The sequence below is a fragment of the Panthera pardus genome, unplaced genomic scaffold, assembly GCF_024362965.1.
Source record: "Panthera pardus isolate Hobbes unplaced genomic scaffold, ASM2436296v1 HiC_scaffold_11, whole genome shotgun sequence".
NCBI lineage: Eukaryota > Metazoa > Chordata > Mammalia > Carnivora > Felidae > Panthera > Panthera pardus.
The window spans coordinates 1,192,447-1,211,834 of NW_026526666.1; the positions used below are offsets into that span (position 1 = coordinate 1,192,447).

Genomic DNA, 19,388 nt, shown 5'->3' on the forward strand with positions numbered 1-19,388 from the left:
GTAACAGCCTGCACCCTGAATCCCAATATTTATCTCCTAAATATTCAATTACTCTCAAGAGGTACTATACATGAGTGCACAAACAAAAGTGTAAATCTATCACTACTGGGGAAAAAAAGGCTCAAAATACCTTCACCTATGACAGCCTTTAAAAATTAGTAACAACAACAACATTTAGTTATTAAAAGATATACTTTTGAAGGGATATAGCCCTTTAGCAGTCAAATAACACTCTTTAATTCAAATTAATTGTGGGCAATGTCTTTTGGAAGCTGAGGAACACAGACTACAGCTTCTGTAAACTGTGGTCTATTTCAACACATTGAACAAGAAGAAAGGTACAGTAAAACCTTTTCTAATCAGCAACATAAAGGACAATTGGGTATGGCAGGGAAATCTAAAGTAATCAACAGCACATAACTCGTAAAAGTGTCACACTTACTTAGATTCAAAATACCAGCTATAGAACAAAAGTCATTGCTGTTTCCAAGTAAAGACAGATGCAGGTTACATCTTTAGAAAACAGATCCAAAAAGTAGTTTTTAACCCTACCAAAATACTGGGTTAAAAAAATTCCAATAACCCATGGTGCATTCAGTAAACAAACTACACACTTTATAAGTTACAAACTTTATAGATGATTAAACTGATCAGCAAAAGAAGTAGAAGTTTCCAAAACTTTCACATTTTCCAAGATCACCAAAAATTAATTTAATCAATCTCCCATTTAAAAAAATTTTTTTTTAACATGTATTTATTTTTGAGAGACAGAGCATGAGTGGGGGAGGGGCAGAGAGAGAGGGAGACACAGAATCTGAAGCAGGCTCCAGGCTCTGAGCTGTTAGCACAGAGCCCAAGACTGGGCTCAAACTCATGAACCATGAGATCATGACCTGAGCCGAAGTTGGACCCTTAACCAACTGAGCCACCCAGGCGCTTCAATCTCCCAATTTTTAAAACATGCTAAATGAACAAACTAAACTAGACAGACCTAAAAATATAAAAGTACTGCGGTCCTGGCCGTGCAGCAGGGAGATAACTTCCTGGTTTGTCCTGAATGGTTGTCTAGGAGTAATCAGTTGCTTGAGCACAGCTGGGAGAATATCCACAAGCAGCTGACTCTCTGCAGACACTCTGTAGTTTTCCAAAGAGAAGTAAACTGATTACTTGTGTTTCAAGTCCACAGAATACATAGATCTGTCAGTCTAGCTTTGCTCTGAGGTCTGATGGCTTGAGCAAAAATAAATCATTTAAAAGATGCTTTCATAACAACGGAAGTTCGTGGAAGGAAGTACACATAAGAATACTCAAATATAGTTCCTTACTCTGCAACTTTAATACCTTGTAGACAGGTGTATTTTCTCAACTATCTCAACCCTTACTTGGTTAGCAGGGAGCACTGAATAATAAACAAGAGACTACACACATACCACCTAGCATATGGCTAATACAATACCACACAATTTAATCCTGAAGTACCCCTCGCATTACTGAAAGCAAAAAGACACTTTTTAAGTGTCTCTGTAGGGGCACCTACATGGCTCAGTAGGTTAAACGTCTGACTCTTAACGTCGGCTCAGGTTATTATCTCCCTCGTTTGCGAGTTTGAGCCCCGTGTCAGGTTCCTCCACAGACAGTGAGGAGTCTGCTTGGGATTCTTTCTCTCTTCCTCTCTCTCTACCCCTTCCCCACCTCCTTAAAAAAAAAAAAAAAAAAAAAAAAGTCTTTGTATGAATTTTCATTCTGAAGGCAGACAACAGGTATAAACCTTTGTATTATGTTAAGTTACCTGTCTGTCTTCAGTCTCCTCAACTCCCAACAATATGCTATATACAGAAACAAAAGATTTAAATTAAAGGAGGTATCTTCAAACACCATAAGCAGGGCAGAGCACATTGGACCTCCAGCATATAACGATCACTTATCAACTATAAACACAACAGTATGTATACTCACTTAACACTTGAAAGAGAAGTGGATATTCAAGGAGCTAGATTGTGAGGTAAAACATACACAAAATAAAGGCAACCAGCTCCTCATCAGCTGTTCCCAGCTCTGGGTGTTAAGAGCTTAGTTGTTCTTTGTTCCCTTCTTTATATAGTACAAGACAGCCCAAGAGACTAGATGCTCTGAAATTCTTCGAATTCTAATAGTGATTTTCCTCTTTGGCCTTGGAAAAGTTAGTCACCCTCTTCAGGTAAATAATTAAATAAAAAGTAAATTCACAGGGAGTCCTAAATATTAACACACATATTATATTCTGATCTCAAAAACAGAACAGAATCCAAATTTGGTAGCATTGCATTCAAAGTTCTTTTTATTTTTAAATTTTTTCTTAACGTCTATTCATTTTTGAGATGGAGAGAGACAGAGGGGGAGGGGCAGAGAGAGAGGGAGACACAGAATCCCAAGTAGGCTCCAGGCTCTGAGCTGTCAGCACAGAGCCTGATGCAAGATCCTGACCTATGATGAAGTCAGCCGCTTAACTGCTTAACCACCCATTGAGCCACCCCTCAGAGCCCTTTTTAAATGTTTATTAGAGAAAGAGAAAAAACACACACGCAGGGGAGCGGGGCAGAGAGAGAGGGAGACAGAGAATCCCAAGCAGGCTCCCCACCTGACTTGGGGCTCCAACTCATGAACCACAAGACCATGACCCGAGTGGAAATCAAGAGTGAGACGCTCAACCGACTGAGCCATCCAGGTACCCCAAAGCCCTTTTTGATCTAACTTGAAGCACAACTGTCTACAGATAAACAGCAACTTTAGATTCCTTGTTATCCTAAGAACTTTTCATACCTTCCTCCCTTTGGTCACACAGTTTCCTCAGCCTATGAAATCCTTCCCCCTTTTCTGCCTACTGAAATTATACTTGTCCTTCAATCGCCATTTAAATGCCTTCTATGACCTATCTACCCACCAATCATTTCAAGCATATTCACTTTTCCCTTTAAACTACCATTGTATTTTTCCTTTATCTCCATTAATTCATTTTGATTTACACACGGTAAATTGTTTATATGTACCTTCTCTGCTACAGGGAATGCGGGGACTCTGTGACTCGTACAAGCCTAACGGTAATTTACACATAGTTTGTGCTTAATTATGGAACCAGACTGAACATGAGGTGGTATCAGTGGGCCAACATCAGAAAAGTGATGCCCAAATTACTGTTTTTCAAACAATGGACCATAACCTAATAGTCATGAAATTCATGACTATTCATTCACCATCAGCATTCAAAAAACAAAAAATTCCAAAATACTGAACAGACTAAAAACTGTCAGGAGGCATGATACCAGTAAATACAGTTTAGTGAAACTTGTTTCACATGGATTTTTTTTTTTTGTATTTATATTGGGTTCTAATATAAAATGTATTTCTTACAGAGAGTTGAAAGTTTTTAAATATATATATAAAATGTTCATTTTTGAAAGAGAGAGAGAGAGAGAGAGAGAGAGAGAGAGAGACAGAACATGAGAGGGGGAGGAGCAGAGAGAGGAGGAGATAGAGAATCTGAAGCAGGTTCCAGACTCAGCTTCAGCACAGAGCCCAACACGGGGCCAGAATCCACGAACCGTGAGATCATGACCTGAGCCAAAGTCAGATGCTTAACTGACTGAGCCACCCAGGCCACCCCAAGAGAATTGCACGTTTTTAAGAAATATTTTAAAACTGTGGATTAAGCATCCAAATCTTGCTTTTGGCTCTGGTCATGATCTCACAGTCCGTGGGTTCATGCATAGGCTGCTAGGGATTCTCTCCCCATCTCTCTACCCCTCGTCCCACCCCCTTTCTCTCAAGATAAATGAACAAACTTAAACTGCCTATATATTTTTTTCCACACGTGGAGCTGGAGTCATACCACCCATACATAGGTTTTTTTTTTTTTTACAGGATTGCCAGAGCAGCACAGAAATCATCTACACAGCAGTCAAAGAGAACGATTCTAAATGCCTCTAACCTAAACCACCACAATATCCAGTGTCAGAAATGCCACCATCTACCGAATAAATTCACCACAGATCATGCTCCCAAAGCACCATGCAGTGATCAAAAATTGTAAGTGTCTGCTTGTCAAGTGAGCCTCTTGCTTATCCTAAGAATCACTCCCAACAGAACTTATCTTAAAAAATAATTATCCTTGAGAGCATGGTAACAAACCCTCACCTGGAACAAACTAGTCAGTGGGGGCTGACTGAACCCTTCTTCACAATCATTTATATGACCTAGACACATCTTCATGTTACTAAACAACAGGTCTGTTCCTGGTAACGGCAATGTTGTGGAAGTGATTTCTAAGGGGAAGATAATGGTATTTTCAAATTTAGTTTTATTTGTTTGCTACCTCAACTACCTAGGGAATTAAAAGTGTGTCCTGGGACTGCAATTACGATTATGTCAGGCTCTCCTCACTGATAACCAATAAAGATAGCAACAAACAAGGGCAAAGAATAACCACTTTGTTCCCCCGTCACCCATTCAATTTTACAACCAGAGAGACGGTAAATAAAGATATAAGACAGTTATATTTTGTAATAATAGAACCAAAGCTCAAGCTAATATCCAAGTTTATAAGGATGTGACTGAATTTTAAGTGACTATTTAGTCAAGAATAGTTGACTACTAAGAGTCAAAAATAGCTCAGAAAACAGCGACACCTTGGTGGCTCAGTCTTTTTTTTTTTTTTTTCAACGTTTTTTTCTTGTTTTTTTTTTTATTTTTGGGACAGAGAGAGACAGAGCATGAATGGGGGAGGGGCAGAGAGAGAGGGAGACACAGAATTGGAGACAGGCTCCAGGCTCCGAGCCATCAGCTCAGAGCCTGACGCGGGGCTCGAACTCACGGACCACGAGATCGTGACCTGGCTGAAGTCGGACGCTTAACCGACTGCGCCACCCAGGCGCCCCTATGGTGGCTCAGTCTTTTAAGCAGCCAAAACTCTTATAATTTCAGCTCAGGTCATGATCTCACAGTTGTGAGATCAAGCCCTAAGCTGGGTTCCACACTGAGCACAGAGCCTGCTTGGGATTGTCTCTCTCCCTCTCTCTCTCTCTCTCTGACCCTCCCCCACTCACGCTTGCCCTCAACATAAACTTAAAAAAAAAAAAAGTTAAAAAAATAGCTGAGAAAACAAAGAAATGGAAAATATACCAGATTTAAAATTCAAAAACCTGGATTTAATTCTGGTTAACACCCATTAGTGCAACACCCAGTTTCCTCTCATAAAAAAGGGACAGATAATGCTCATACATTCATTCAGCAAGTATTTATTGAATAATAGCCTCTACGTGCCATTATGTTGGCTAGGGAAACAACATAGATGAACACAGTCCCCAACCTCAAGGAATTTGTATTTTCCCTATCTCACAAGGCTATTGTTAAGATGAAATGTAAACACACTATGCAAACACACTACATGAAGTGCAAAGTGATATAATGATTTTATTAACTTGTTTTACCTCTTCATCACCCATCTTTACTACAACATTTAGAAAGATTCAATGAAGTCTAGATGAGCAGATGTAATAGTCCACTATCTTACTTAACTGATTTTCTATGGGCTGGAATTCAGGAGCCTAACAAATCACCATTAGTACAGTCTTTGTTCATAACTCTCAGTATAATCACGAAAATAAAATGAAACAAGAATTCAAGGCCTAGAACCTGTAGTGTCATCCAGGTCTGGGCTGGGTATGTGGGTTGTATTACCCACACCTGCCTGGCAAAGGGAGTAAAAAATAAACACTTCTAGGCCCCATGCAAGACCTACTGAACCATACAAAACCCTTAAAGGGTGAGCCCAAGAATCTACTACACTTTTGACAAGCACACCTAGTGATTCCTATGCTCACTAAAGCTCAAGAATCACTACCACAAAATTTTCTTTTGATTAACAACCATGATTTCAAACACTATTTCCAAAATCTATCTGGAAACTCTGGGCCAAATAGAAGTCAGCTACAAATAAGAAAGCAGATCCTGGGAAGGTACTTAGCAGTCAACATTAAATGACTCACACTTAACTCATAAAAATACTTCTTGTGGCACCAACCTCTTTTTAATCCAAACTTTCACATAAAATGAAGCCCCACCCACCAAAAAAAAAAAAAAAAAAGGAAAAAGAATGCCCATGAGATATCCCTAAATTATTAAAATTAACTCCAAATAAACAAATTTATATAGATACATATAACTTCAATTTTCTTTTTTTTTTTTTTGAGAGAGAGAGAGAGAAGGGGAGGGGTAGAGGGAGCAGGAGAGAGAGAGAATTTTACGCAAGCTCCACGCCCAATGTGGAGCCCTATTCAGGGCTTGATCCCACCCAGGACCCTAGGATCAGGAGTTGGATGCTCAACCAACCTAGCCACCCAGGCCCCGCTATAGCTTCAATTTTTCTTATGGTTTAACTTTAACAAGGGGAAGGTGATGGGAATATTATCTTGTAGCTATCAAGAGGGAAGGCATATACTCTACCCGGCATGAATATAATCATGATTTTGAATGCATACAAACCAATCTTTATCTTATAAAAGAGCACACTACCCAAATACCAAACTAGCCAAAAGACAAATATAATTCCTCAAAAATATGATGGTACCACAACCATATCCACTGTATGTTTAAACTCTCCTAAGGTCACCTCCAAGAAATCAGTCAGGAGTCCTTAGACTCCTACTTTAACCTTAAGAAAATTAACCTGAAATCAAATGTTACTTCACATACTATATAATTAGTGCGAAGATATATTTATTTTGGTTCTATTTATTCAAAGTATCCCTCCAGGTATACAGAGATCAAAGGGAAGACATTCAATATATGCTACACTGGGAAAAATTACAAGGTGGAGACTAACATTGCTAGTAGAAATCTTACCATCTGCAATAAAATTTAGAGCCCAGAGGGCTTGTTCATACTCTAGTACCAAAGAAATTGATGTTCTTCCTTTTGTCCAAGCCTTTCATCCCTTAAATCTCAAAGTTGCAGTCTTTTTTCACACCTCACACCTCTATCAGTTATCCAAACAACTGCAACATATGAAAACTGGAATAATCTGTACAGAAGGAAAACATCTAAAATAGGGACAAATCTCAAACAGCAATTATCAAGGTCCAGACATGCACCTATGACTTCTTACAAACTATGTCTACACAATAATAATCTACCTGTGCCTAATCCTGACCCCACTTGGCACTTCATCAACATGAAAACTTTCCTGGGACAACAGAGAAGTTAACTTAAGGAACTTGGATGGGAGACAAGAGAAAAGCTCTAAGGAGTGCTGTCTAAAGAATGCTTTATGAAAATTAGCATCAACCTAACCAAAAGCAAAACAAGTAGCAGGCACATATATCCCTCAAGAATCATGTCTGTTTGACCTCTGATTTCTTCCTCTCACTTGAAAACCTAAGGAGATAATGGAGACTTTGGAGAAGGGAAGAGACTCTAGAACTGAGGTCTCAGAGAACTTGCTAACTTGCTTGACTCTCTGTTGCAACTATCACCATTTCCACTCCAGTAGCAGAGAAGCTTCACAGAATTTGGAAATCAAAATAGTTGGAAGGTGAGAAACCACTGCCAGTAAGACGTCTGATCACCACCGCCTTCCAAAGAAAGGTTCTCTAAGCAAAGAGGATTATTTTGCCCTGCCCACTTTCTTGTCTCTTTTAAGACAAAGTTCTCCAGTCACCACCAGAATGTGCGAAAATTCAATGTTTTCTCCCTAGAAGGAGGGATGGGCCTGGACTGGAACATGGGCCTGAGGCAAGTCCTTCTACTTGTCCTAGCAGATCTGAGGTCTCCCAGTACCTAATTTAGATCTAGACTCTGCTGCAGAATCATAATAAAGGCAAAAAGCTACTATGTTCACATATATATACACATATATGTTTGAAATGGTTGATCACGTTAGCTGTAGTCTTCCTCAGTTATTTATTTTCGTTTAGTTCCTTTAGCTCTTATAAAGAGTAAATGATTTAGAACTTTATCAGAAATTTACAATTTTAAATAAAGACTTCAATTTTAAATTTAAAAATAAACAAACAGCTGGATCCAAAGTTAACTTCCAAAGGGAAAGGAAAATGACAATTCCAAGAGCTTCTACCAGAAGGAAACATCAGCCACAGATTTTGAGTCATCTAGAAAGAAAAGAATTAGATGCCCAGGTATAAAGCAAAAGGTCACTACTGCATTCTTTATCTGAAGGCGCAGATGCCCGAGGATTAAGAACGTATTGCCAGAGAATAAGAAAAGAGCATGCCAGGCACTGATGAAAAAAGAGAGCATAAACGGAAGGTTTAATAGCTCCAAACACTTACTCTAGTGAGCCGCTCTTTCTTCAGAAGAGGAAACAGAATGAGTGGATACTGTAGAGTAAGAATGTCCAGGATAAGGGCAAGGGGCATAAGGTGGGGTGGATAAGGGGTGGATTCCTCTTCGGTCCAGATCTTCAAGATACTAACCTCTTTGAAACCCTGACCAAGCAAACCTACCATTTTACTAAAGGAGAGGCTGGAGGTTGTGGAAACTAAAACTAAAAAACATTTATAAAAAATGAGAAAGACTTCATGAGGGCAAGCCCAAGCCCTGAGGGAGAGGGCAAAAGTCTGAAAATCAAACAAGGTTCAGTAAAAAGGCGAGAGATCCAGGACTGAGGACTGCTGAGGAGAATGTTGATAATGAGAGAGTAAACCCCCCACCAGTCCACCCGCAATCACCAAACGAATTTTAATACAAAGTACAAAGTACAAAGCCACAACACCTGGATAAAAGGGTGGAGCGGGTCTGCGAGGAAACTGCAAGAAAGGCGGCATCCGGCTGGAGCTTTATAGGGATGCGGTGGGGAAGCGAGGATGGAGTGTGAGGGGGGAGGGGCTGCAGCAGGGAAGAGGATGGGTTGCAGCAGCAGAAGGGGCCTAAAAAGAGAAGGGAAAGCAGCCTGGAGGAGGGAAAGAACAGGATAAAGTCAAGCGCGGGATCACAAGAGGATAGAGCAGGAGAGAGGATGGAAAGACATGCCAGAGAGGGGCATAGTTTGGGGGAAGTGAGAAGGAAGGAGAGCTTCACCGTAAACTGACTTTTAGTAGGAGCATGGAGCGAGCAGGAGTGAAGATGGGGAGCCAGAACAGGGACGCTCTCCGAGGGATGTAGTGATGGGAGACTCTAGATTCAAAATCCTGGTGTAATACGGAAAAGAAACGACCGTGTCCAAGACACCCTCCCCCACAACCACAACCAAAACAAGGGCATGCGAGCCAGGGTCAGAAAAGGAGGTACACTCTTGGGAGCGTGCATCCAAGAGGGAGGGGAGGAAAGGGACACACGGCAGGGTAGAAAAATGCAGGGGGTGCGTAACCAAAGGGAGAGGGTATCTAAGGAAAGAAAAAGGAGTGCAGCGGAAGGGTGCTGTTCCCAGGGGAAAAGTGGGAGCCGACCAGAGGTCCCGCCTACTTGGTCTAGGGGACAGAGGGGAGGTCCACAGGGGCGGCCAGCAGTAGTGGAGAACAAGAAACTATGATGCTGGAAAACTTGGGGAGGACACGACAGGGGCCGGGTCAGAAAAGGAGACACTGTCAGCGAGCGGCAGAAAGCAGCATGCTCAGGGGGGAAGAGCAGAAAAGAAGGCGAAAGAATGGGGGCAGGGGTAAAGCGGCGGGGGCGCAGGGACATAAGCTAGTTACAGGGAGGGAGGTGGGGGTCGCGGAAACCCAGGGTGCGGGGAGATGAAAGGGTCAACTCCCACGGAGGTGCGGGGTCTGAGGGGGACCGGGTCGCGAAGGCCGGTTCAGGGGCTGGGGGAGGGGGGGGGGGGTGCGGCCTGAGGGCGACAGGAGTAGAGGGAGATGCAGGGACTGGCGGAGGAGACGGGGCGGGGCGGGGTGGGGCGGCGGGCAGCCCAGATACTCACACCTCCAGGATGCGGTCCCCCTTGCGCACCCCGGCCCGGTCGGCCGCCCCCCCGGGCAGCACGGCGCTCACATGCTGCAGCGGCGCGTACAGCTCCCCGTTGATGCTCCGCAGTTGCCCGCCCTCGCTCACTTGGCCCCGCACGTTGAAGCCGTAGCCGGACTCGGACTTGACGATGCGCACGACCCGCGGGCCGCCGCCTCCCCCGCCGCCGTTCCCCGCGCAGTGGAGCCCAGAGCCCCCACCGCCGCCGCCACCTCCGTTCCTGTGAGGGGCTGAGGGGTGAATCCCTTCCCCGTCCTCGTCCGCCATCTTGCGAGCGAGCGAGCCGTACCCCCGCCCCCCTACGCCTCCACTCCCTTCCCGCGCGCGCTCGCCCTTCTCGGCAGCCGCGCGACCCCCGGAGCGCGCGCCCGCTCCGCCGCCCGCGGAACCCGAGTCGGCCACAGAGCTGCCGGGGGAGGTAAAGGGGAGGCCGGGGGCGGAGGGAAAACGGACGGTTGGGACCCGTGGAGCCTCCTGGGAGTTGTAGTTTCTGGACGGTGGGGGCGGGGGAGGGCGCCGGGCCAGGCCGGAGCGGAGGTTATGTGACGCAGTTGGGGAACAAAGCCTGCCGGGAGTTGTAGTTTGAACAGCTAACCGAGCGCCGAGTCTGGCATACTGATTGAGCTCATCACGTGGAACGAGTTTTTTTCTTCTTTCCTTTCGTAACTCCGTTCGTAGTCTCTAAAGCAATATTAGGATAAATTGACGTTTGTGATTCAACAGACTTAAGTTACAGTCTTAAATGATAATAGCTCATTTGTTCAGTACCTTTTGTGTTCCCGTACGTTAGTTTATTCCATGGCCCCAACAAACTTGTGAGCTGACTGGATCATGAATTCATTTGTCTGTTTCACTTATTAGGAAGCTGAACCGTAGAGAGCCCAAAGTCACCCAGCTATTAGGTAACAGGAACTAAGGCCCAGTTTTTCGCAACTTTTTTTTCATGTATTGCAACTACATAAAAACTATGCCCCAACTGTACAAAAAGCATATGTGGAGGAAACATGTCTCAGCGATTTAGAACTGGATATCAGAGGGGCCAAGTAATAATTTAAGTTGGGCAATGATTTTGAAGTTACTTTAATTTCAAATTTATTTTGTTTCTTCCAACAGCACAGTAGGATTCTTTGCCAATGGCAGCAGTTGATGTTTTTTGGCAAACTACCCAAACGCAAACTCAGTGTGCAGAATGCCAGGCAAAGGGAAGTAAAAACAGTAAGAGCAAAAATAATGAAAATAGGGGCGCCTGGGTGGCTCAGTCGGTTAAGCCTCCGACTTCAGCTCAGGTCACGATCTCGCGGTCCGTGAGTTCGAGCCCCGCGTCGGGCTCTGGGCTGATGGCTCAGAGCCTGGAGCCTGTTTCAGATTCTGTGTCTCCCTCTCTCTCTGCCCCTCCCCCATTCATGCTCTGTCTCTCTCTGTCTCAAAAATAAATAAAAAAAAAAAAACGTTAAAAAAAAAATAATAATAATGAAAATAGCTTAAGCAATTAGTACTCAAGACCCGTATTTGATTTTATGGTACTGATGGGCTAATGAGTTAGTCTGTTACTGTTTCGTGGATGCTGACAAAAGTCCCAGAATCCCTGGGTGGGAGACAACGGGACTGTTATGACACAGGAAGTAACATGAGCTTCAGCACGTTTGTGTCAATTCCTCTTCCCCCCAAGTCTATGGGAATGACACCAATGGCTCAGATGAATGCTGTGCATTTATTTGGTGGATTTACACCACAGCTGAGAAACACTGAGCTTGGGGAACCTGCCATTTTATAGGGAAGCAGTGAGCAAACCTATTCTTTGTGCTGGAGGGAGACATTACTTCATTCCTTAAAGTTGTTCATTATAAACACAACCCTGGGGAATGACCCTGGTAAAGAGCAGTCAGAGTCTTGAATTTTTGGCATACCCAGGAAGATGGGTAGAAGCATGACAGACTCCTGAAGGCCTGTCTCTCAACATTACGGTGTGTCAAACACTTCTAAGCGCTTTACATCTATAATCTCATTTAATCTTCACAACCCTGTAATGTGCCCTATTTATAGATGAATAAACAGGCAGAGAGAGGCCACAAAGCTAATGAACAATCCAGGAGAGGGGCACCTGGGTGGCTCAGTCAGTTGGGTGTTGACTCTTGATTTCAGCTCAGGTCATGATCTCATGGTTGGTGGGATCAAGCCCCACGTCAGGCTCCATGCTGACATGTGGAACCTGCTTGAGATTCTCTTTCTCCCCCCTCCCCACCCTTCTCCCACTCGTTGTCTCTCTCTCTCAAAAATAAATGAATAAACTTAAAAAAAAAGACAATCCAAGAGAAGCAACAGGAATGCATAGTTAAAAAAAAAAAAAAACAGTAAAAGTTAACTTGCAGAGAGAGATCTGATGACTCATAAAAGCAACAGGTGGGCACCTGGGTGGCTCAGTTGGTTAAGTGTCCAACTTTGGCTGGAGTCATGATCTCCTGGTTGGTGGGTTTGAGCCCCACATCAGGCTCTGTGCTGACAGTTCAGAGCCTGGAGCCTCCTGTGTCTCCCTCTCTCTCTGCCCCTTCCTCTTCCTCTCCCTCTCTCTCTCTCTCAAAAATAAGTAAACATTAAAAAAGATTAAAAAAAAAAAAAAAAAGCAACAGGAAACCCCCTGAAAGAATTTGTGGACTGTGTACAGGTTTCCAGTAGTTGCTCAGGATGTGGGGGAGGGGAATAGTGGAATAATTAAGACATTGCAAAACTGTGGGATAAGGATTCAGTTATTAGAACATAAAAGTTAGGGGCGCCTGGGTGGCTCAGTCGGTTGAGCATCCGACTTTGGCTCAGGTCATGATCTTGTGGCCTGTGAGTTTGAGCCCCGCGTGGAGCTCTGTGCTGACAGCTCAGAGCCTGGAGCCTGTTTCAGATTCTGTGTCTCCCTCTCTCTCTGACCCTCCTCCGTTCATGATCTGTCTCTCTCTGTCTCAAAAAATAAACGTTAAAAAAAATTTTTTAAAGAACATAAAAGTTAGTATGACCTTATTTTATAACCAAGTTAATGAAAAAGAGTGTCAATAGTTACACAACTATTACAGCAACACAGCATTACAAAGCTGCCATGTTGTGATTAGAGAGTTCTAGACTCTCTAATAGTGGCTAGGGATACAAAGATAAGTAAGATGGTATCTAAACTCCATGAAGGGCAATATGACATGGTGCAACTCACAAATGCACACACGCTTTGATCTGGCAAGTCCACTTCTAGGAATTCATTCTAAGGTCCAACTTCTACATGTGTGAAGTGACATTTTTGTGAAGATAGTCATTGCAGTATTATCTGTATTTGCAAAAGACTGGAAATAACCTAATGTTTATGTGTTAACTTAGGATACAATCACAATGGAAAATTGAAAACTGTAAATAAAGAATAAGGAAGCTCCTTAGGTACTGAAATGATCTGGTGGATACAGTACATAAGTGGAAACAAGGTACAGCACAATCTGTAGAACATGACACCATTTTGGTATAAAAGGGGCACCATAGGTATGTTTTCATCTGTGGAAGTATTTGTATCTCTGGAAGTATTCACCAGAAACTGCTAATATTGATTGCCTCTGGGGAGGGGGACTGGGCAGCTGGGGTGGGGACAGGGGTTGGAGGGAGACTTTTCATTATATAGTTTTTTGTAGCTTCGGAATGTTTAGATGAATGTGTTGCCTATTCAAAAAATAAATACATAAAATATGTAGAAAGGATGAGATTGGAAGAAAAGGTGATCAGAGCATCAAAATAAGAAACGAAGACACCATTACTCCTCTCAAGAACTCACTATCTAGCAAGAGAGACAGCTAAAGAAGAAATTACAACACTGGCCTTGGGTCTCTGGAGTAATGAGAGCTGTGATACAGAGACCTGCACAGCCGGCAAGAGTGCCCATAAGAGCGGGGCCTTCAAAACGGAACCGCTTAACTGAGTAATCATGGGTAAGAAGGGTTAGTAAGGCAGAGAAGGATGGCATGGAAGGGCACTTCTGACCGGAGGAACAGTGCGTTCAAACAGAGATTTGAAAGAGCAGGGTGCAGAGTGAGAGCGCCGGCAGTTCGGTAGGACTGCGGCCGAGGGGACGGGGCAGGTGGGCCAGAATAAAGGGAGGTATTCAGATATTGATCATCGTGTCCAAGAGTTCGAACTTCATTCCCAAGTATTTAAGGGGCCTCTGAATACTTTTAAGCAGAGCAGACATATTACTACATTTGTGTTTCAGAAAGTTCATCCTGCAGGAAGCGTGAACAAAATGAGGTAGTATCGACTGAGAAGTTGGTGGCGTGATTCCCGCGAGAATTGACGAGATCGAGTCTTGGGCAAGGGTGGTGGGAGGAGGCCCCCGGGGTGGAAGGCACTTGGCTACCCTCGGAGACCCGCTGTGAGGGCGGGGCAGGAAAGAATGGCCTAAGAGCCCTGACTTGGCGGTGTGATTGCCCAAGACCGATGGAAGAGGAAGAGGCTGGTGGGGAGGACAAGAAATTCAGTTCCGGGTGTGGATTGGAGGGGTTTGGGGGAGATCCAGGCAGGATGGATGACTAATTGGGTGGACACGTGAATCGCGCTGGGGAAGGGGTCTGGCCCCAGCATGGATTGGTGAGCATGGGCGCCAGGTGGTAGGTGGTGGTGGATGATGCACCAAAACAGAGCGGGTAACAAAGTGAGAGGGGTGCCAAGTCCGAAACCTGGAATGGTGTACCCTCTAGCCGGTCAGGAGGCTTAAAGAGGAAAGAGACCTGGTGACGGACTGAGAAAGAGGATTCCCAGAGCGGGGGACGGGGGTTAGGGGGCTAGGAGAGAGTGGGGTCTTGGAACTCACAGAAGCTGCCTTTGGAAATGGGACCCAGACCATTTGCAGAGCACTTCCAACCCAAGAGCTTATGTGGTCCTCACAATAGCAAGGTAAATAGAAGTACCTACTGGAAACCAGGCTCAGCTAACCAGCAGGCCCCACTATAAACTGCTAGTTTATAGCAGTACTGAACCCAGATTTTCTGACACCATGGCCAGGACTCTCTTCACTACCCAGCTTTCTTTTGGTTAAAGAAAAAAAAAGTTCCTCCTACCCTTTATGATGTACAAAGTCAGCAGGTTTCCCTTAGGTTTATTGTTGGTATTAATTTAAGTGAAAACCCCACCTTCAAACCTTTGCTTCCGTGTATAGTCCTTTGATCCTAGATGGCCCACCTCTTTTCCTCTTTGCTGGTCTAAATTCTACTCCTTCAAGCTCTTGCTTAAATCCCTCTGTAAAGCCTCCCCTGAGGATTCCAATTCACTCTGACTTCTCTTTTTTTTTAGATTCCTGTGGCAAATACACCTTCCAGTGACATCTCACACACATACACACACACACACACCTTCCAGTGAGTCACACACTTGTATAATCTCCCATTGCGGGGGGGGGGGGGCGGCAGGACTTGTGGCTTGCTTTTAGGCAATAGAACATGGCAAAGGTGAAGTGTGTCACTCCTATGATGACAGTTACATTATATAACACTTCTTAGGAGACTGGGATCAGAGAGTCTCCTGCTGGCTCTGAGGAAGAAAGCTGCCATGTTGTGATTTGCTTATGGAGAAGACCCATGGCAGGGAGCAGCAGGGGCCTCTGGGAGCTGAGACTCGCCCCTAGCTGACAGCAAGAAAACAGGACCCTCAGTCCGGTGTCTGCAAGAAATTCTGCCAATGCCTGCATCAGCTTGGGAGAAGATCCTGGGCTCCAGTAAGAAACAGAGCCACGCCAGCATCTTGACTGCAGGCTTGTGAGATGCCACAGGGGACTTGGCTAAGTTGAACCCAGACTCCTCACCCACAAAAACTATGAAATAACAAATGTGTGTTGTTTTAAGCTGCCAAGTTTGTGGTCATTTGTTACGTGGCAGGTAACAAACATTGCTATTGCATTATCGTGTGTCCCTCTGTTCAGACCATAATAATTTAATGTCTAGTCTAGCTTTACTTTTCCAATCTGAACAGAAGCTTCTTGAAAACAAGGAACCTGTCACACGTGACTTGTGTTCTCAGAGGGTAGGAGAGTGAAAGGCACAAGAGAAAGTATTGATGGAATCTTAGTCCAGGAAAGAACCATAAAGTGGCTGATAACGTGTGCTGCGTAGGGATGTGGTGGGGCAAAATGAGGAATGTGTGGGAAACACGTAAACTGATAACTGGATAGTTATCATTAGATATATTAATAAATACCACATCTAGCCCCATTCCCTCATTTTGTGGATGAAGGAATAGCTCCCTCCACTACCACCCTCCAAAAAAAGAAATAGACCCAGCAAAGTACCATGACTTGTCAAAGTCACTCAGCAGTTCTGAGGCCAGAACTCACCGCTCAGAAAAAATATTAAATGGGTTAAATGAGGCACTAAGGCACGTCATTACCCATGAATTCACGGGTTGAAGAAAACAAAAAGAAGGCCCTTTTTCTTAGACCCTTTCCCTCATTCTGACTCTCCTCCTCACTATTTTTCCTGTACTTTTTCCATGAAGACCACATGAAAAATTACTTTTTTGGTAAATTGAGTAACTGATTTGCAATAGTTGATCATATGTACAGACTAGAGGGTTTCTTCAAGATTCCTTTAGTTGCAAGGGACAGAAACTCAGTTCAAACCAGCTTAAGCCACAAAGAGAATCGATTGATTCACGTAACTAAGAATGACACTGGGTATCCCTGTTAACCGTAGCTGCATAACAAATCATCCCAAAACTTAGTGGCACGAAACCATCATTTTATTACGCTCACAGACCCTGCAGGTCAGGAATGCAGATAAAACACATAGAGATGACTGGTCTCAGTCCTGTGGTGCCTAGGGTTTCCCCTGAGAAGCCTTGAAAGCTAGGGTGATTTGAGGGCAGAGGTCATCTAGGAATGTTTTAGTCCTGGCAACAGAGGCTAACTGTCTGCTGGGACTTCAGCTTTTGGCCTGACTCCCATACATGGCCTCTTCATGAGGCTTCTTCTTGGCTTCTTCAAGCATGGTGAAGGTTACCAGGACCTTTCTTCCTAGTCCTCTTTCAGTACAACTGGCTCTCCCCACATCTGCGCCAAGAGCCTTTGAGACAAGGAGGCAGAGAGGAAGACTCAGAGCCAGTGAGTCACATGAGCACTTAGCACCAGCAGGTGCTGGCAGCTCTCACAAAGTCTATTTACTGACAACACATATCTACTAATATTTACTAATCCCTCAGATGTTTGCAAATGAGGCAAAGCTGTGAGGAGCTGTGCGGAGAAGCGGCAACTGGGCATCCAACCCCAACACCCATTCGTGGAGGGCCACATCTTCCACTGGAAGCTACCAAACCCCAACCCCATGTCCAATCCCTGGAGCTGAGCAGTTCTGTTACATAGACTTGAAACCCGGAGTCTCTGTTCATATTTAACCTACTCACTTCAGTCTTTTCCAAAAAACATAAAGTATGAAGATCTTCAACAGAGAGCACCCACCATTCCCTTAAATTCATGTCCCAGAGATGTGATCAGACAATTTTCTCCCTATGTGTAATCTTCCATAACTAAAATAAATTCTGGGCAAATGGCCTCCATCAAGCTGTGAATGCTGTGTGCCCTCCAAAGCACAAACATTGAACATTAGCCATCAGTCCTCTTCATTTAGCTCCTGAAACCAGGCAAGTGCTCCACAGCTCCCTTCAGGGACAGCTCAATCCCTACCGTTACTCCTCCATGGCCCTGAGGGTGGGGGCAACAAGAAATTGAAGCACCAGCTCTATTGCCAGTAGGTAAGCAAGATTATCTTTCTATATAAAGTTCATATCCTTAAGTCTTGGTTCTTGGTATTCTAGAACTTTTGCAAGACTATAATCTAATGGGAACTGGCTTCTCAAGGAATCAAGGTCTATTATGTAATTGAAAGGCCCTTGGACACGTTATCTGGACCCTATGGGCTTTTGTGATGATCTGGAGTGTGATTATTGCTGATTGGAACTCTGGAGGGGATGAGCCGGTGCCAGTGCCCAGCACATCTCACCACCCTCACTGGGCTTCCTCTCCTTTCCACACCTTAAGGCACCCAGTCTGGTGCTTTTCATGCAATAGACACATGGTAATTTGGGCTATTTTCCCCTCTCAAAACAAAACAAAACAAAACAGTGTTGGCTTTTCAGAAACTTCCAGAACCAATTCTTTCCCGAGTAAGGGCTTGCTAAACATGAGCAAAAGAAACGGACACTTCTCAAGTAGCTCTAGGAAATACTACTGGTCTAACACACGAGCCTTACAAATGAGTTTTTAAAATCGCCTTTTAGCCTGCCAAACTTCTACCAGCCTGTAAAATGCTCCCAGCTCTTCTCAAAGCTCTGTCTCTGATGATGTGAGCTGTAGGCAACTTAAACGAGGACAGCGATACATTTTCAATTTTTCATAAAATATTTACTTTCCTAGAATCCAATTTCTTTTTTAGGCTTGGTCTTTTTTTTTTTTTTTTTTGGGACAGAGAGAGACAGAGCATGAACGGGGGAGGGGCAGAGAGAGAGGGAGACATAGAATCGGAAACAGGCTCCAGGCTCCGAGCCATCAGCCCAGAGCCTGACGTGGGGCTCGAACTCACGGACCGCGAGATCGTGACCTGGCTGAAGTCGGACGCTTAACCGACTGCGCCACCCAGGCGCCCCTAGGCTTGGTCTTTTATCTTTTTGGTGCTAGACTTAATTTGCAACGCCGCTGCCTCGTCTCATCCCAACCTGGCTGGCAGCCCTTTGCTAAAGAAGTGAGTTTGGCATTCACAGCAGGAAAACTTCAGGGCCCCAGGCGAGGTTGGAGGAGAAAGCCTGCTTCTCTTCCTGTGCCCGCCACCCCCCCCCCCCCCCCCCAGCCCCCCGCCGACGTGGCCACCTGCCCAGGTGCTCAAGGCCCTGCTGCTGCCCTCTGGTGGCTGCAACCTAGGGTGCGGCGGGACCTCCACTTGGCAAACAAAAAATCCTCTAATTTTCAGGTTAGCCAGCTGAGTAAATATGCTCTGAAGGCATTCCCCACAAGACCCAGGTCATTTAAAAAAAAATTTTTAATGTTTATTTTTGAGAGAGCATGTGTGCCCACGCTGAGTGCGGGAGGGGCAGGGAGAGAAGGAGACAGAGATTCTGAAGCAAGCTCTGGGCTGTCAGTGCAAAGGTGGCCATGGGGTTCGAACCCATGAACGGGGAGACCATGACCTGAGCTGGAGTCAGATGCTCAACCAACTGAGCCATCCAAGCGCCCCAGACCCATGTCATTTTAGAGCTGGAAGGGACCCTAGTCCAGCCACCATTTTTTATGCTTTTTTAAGAGAAGGACCCCCAAAATGAGAGAGATTCCATCATTTAGCCAAGGACACATCCTAGTGAGAAAAGTAGCTTGGAATGGGACCTCCATCCTCACTGGAAGACAAGGAGGGAAGAGGAAGTTTTAGACACAATGATACCGAATTGTT

General features: G+C 44.6%; 1 protein-coding gene across 2 annotated transcripts in view; it reads right to left on the minus strand.

The window, feature by feature from the left end:
- SNX27 (sorting nexin 27) overlaps window positions 1-10,347 on the minus strand; it is a 66,167-nt gene extending 55,820 nt beyond the window's left edge. For both annotated transcript variants that reach the window (XM_053889523.1, XM_053889524.1), the window contains exon 1: window positions 9,908-10,347. In XM_053889523.1, the coding sequence (XP_053745498.1) occupies window positions 9,908-10,218 (311 nt within the window). In that variant the 5' untranslated portion in view covers window positions 10,219-10,347. The remainder of the gene's footprint in view (window positions 1-9,907) is intronic.
- Between the last annotated feature and the right edge of the window lie 9,041 nt (window positions 10,348-19,388).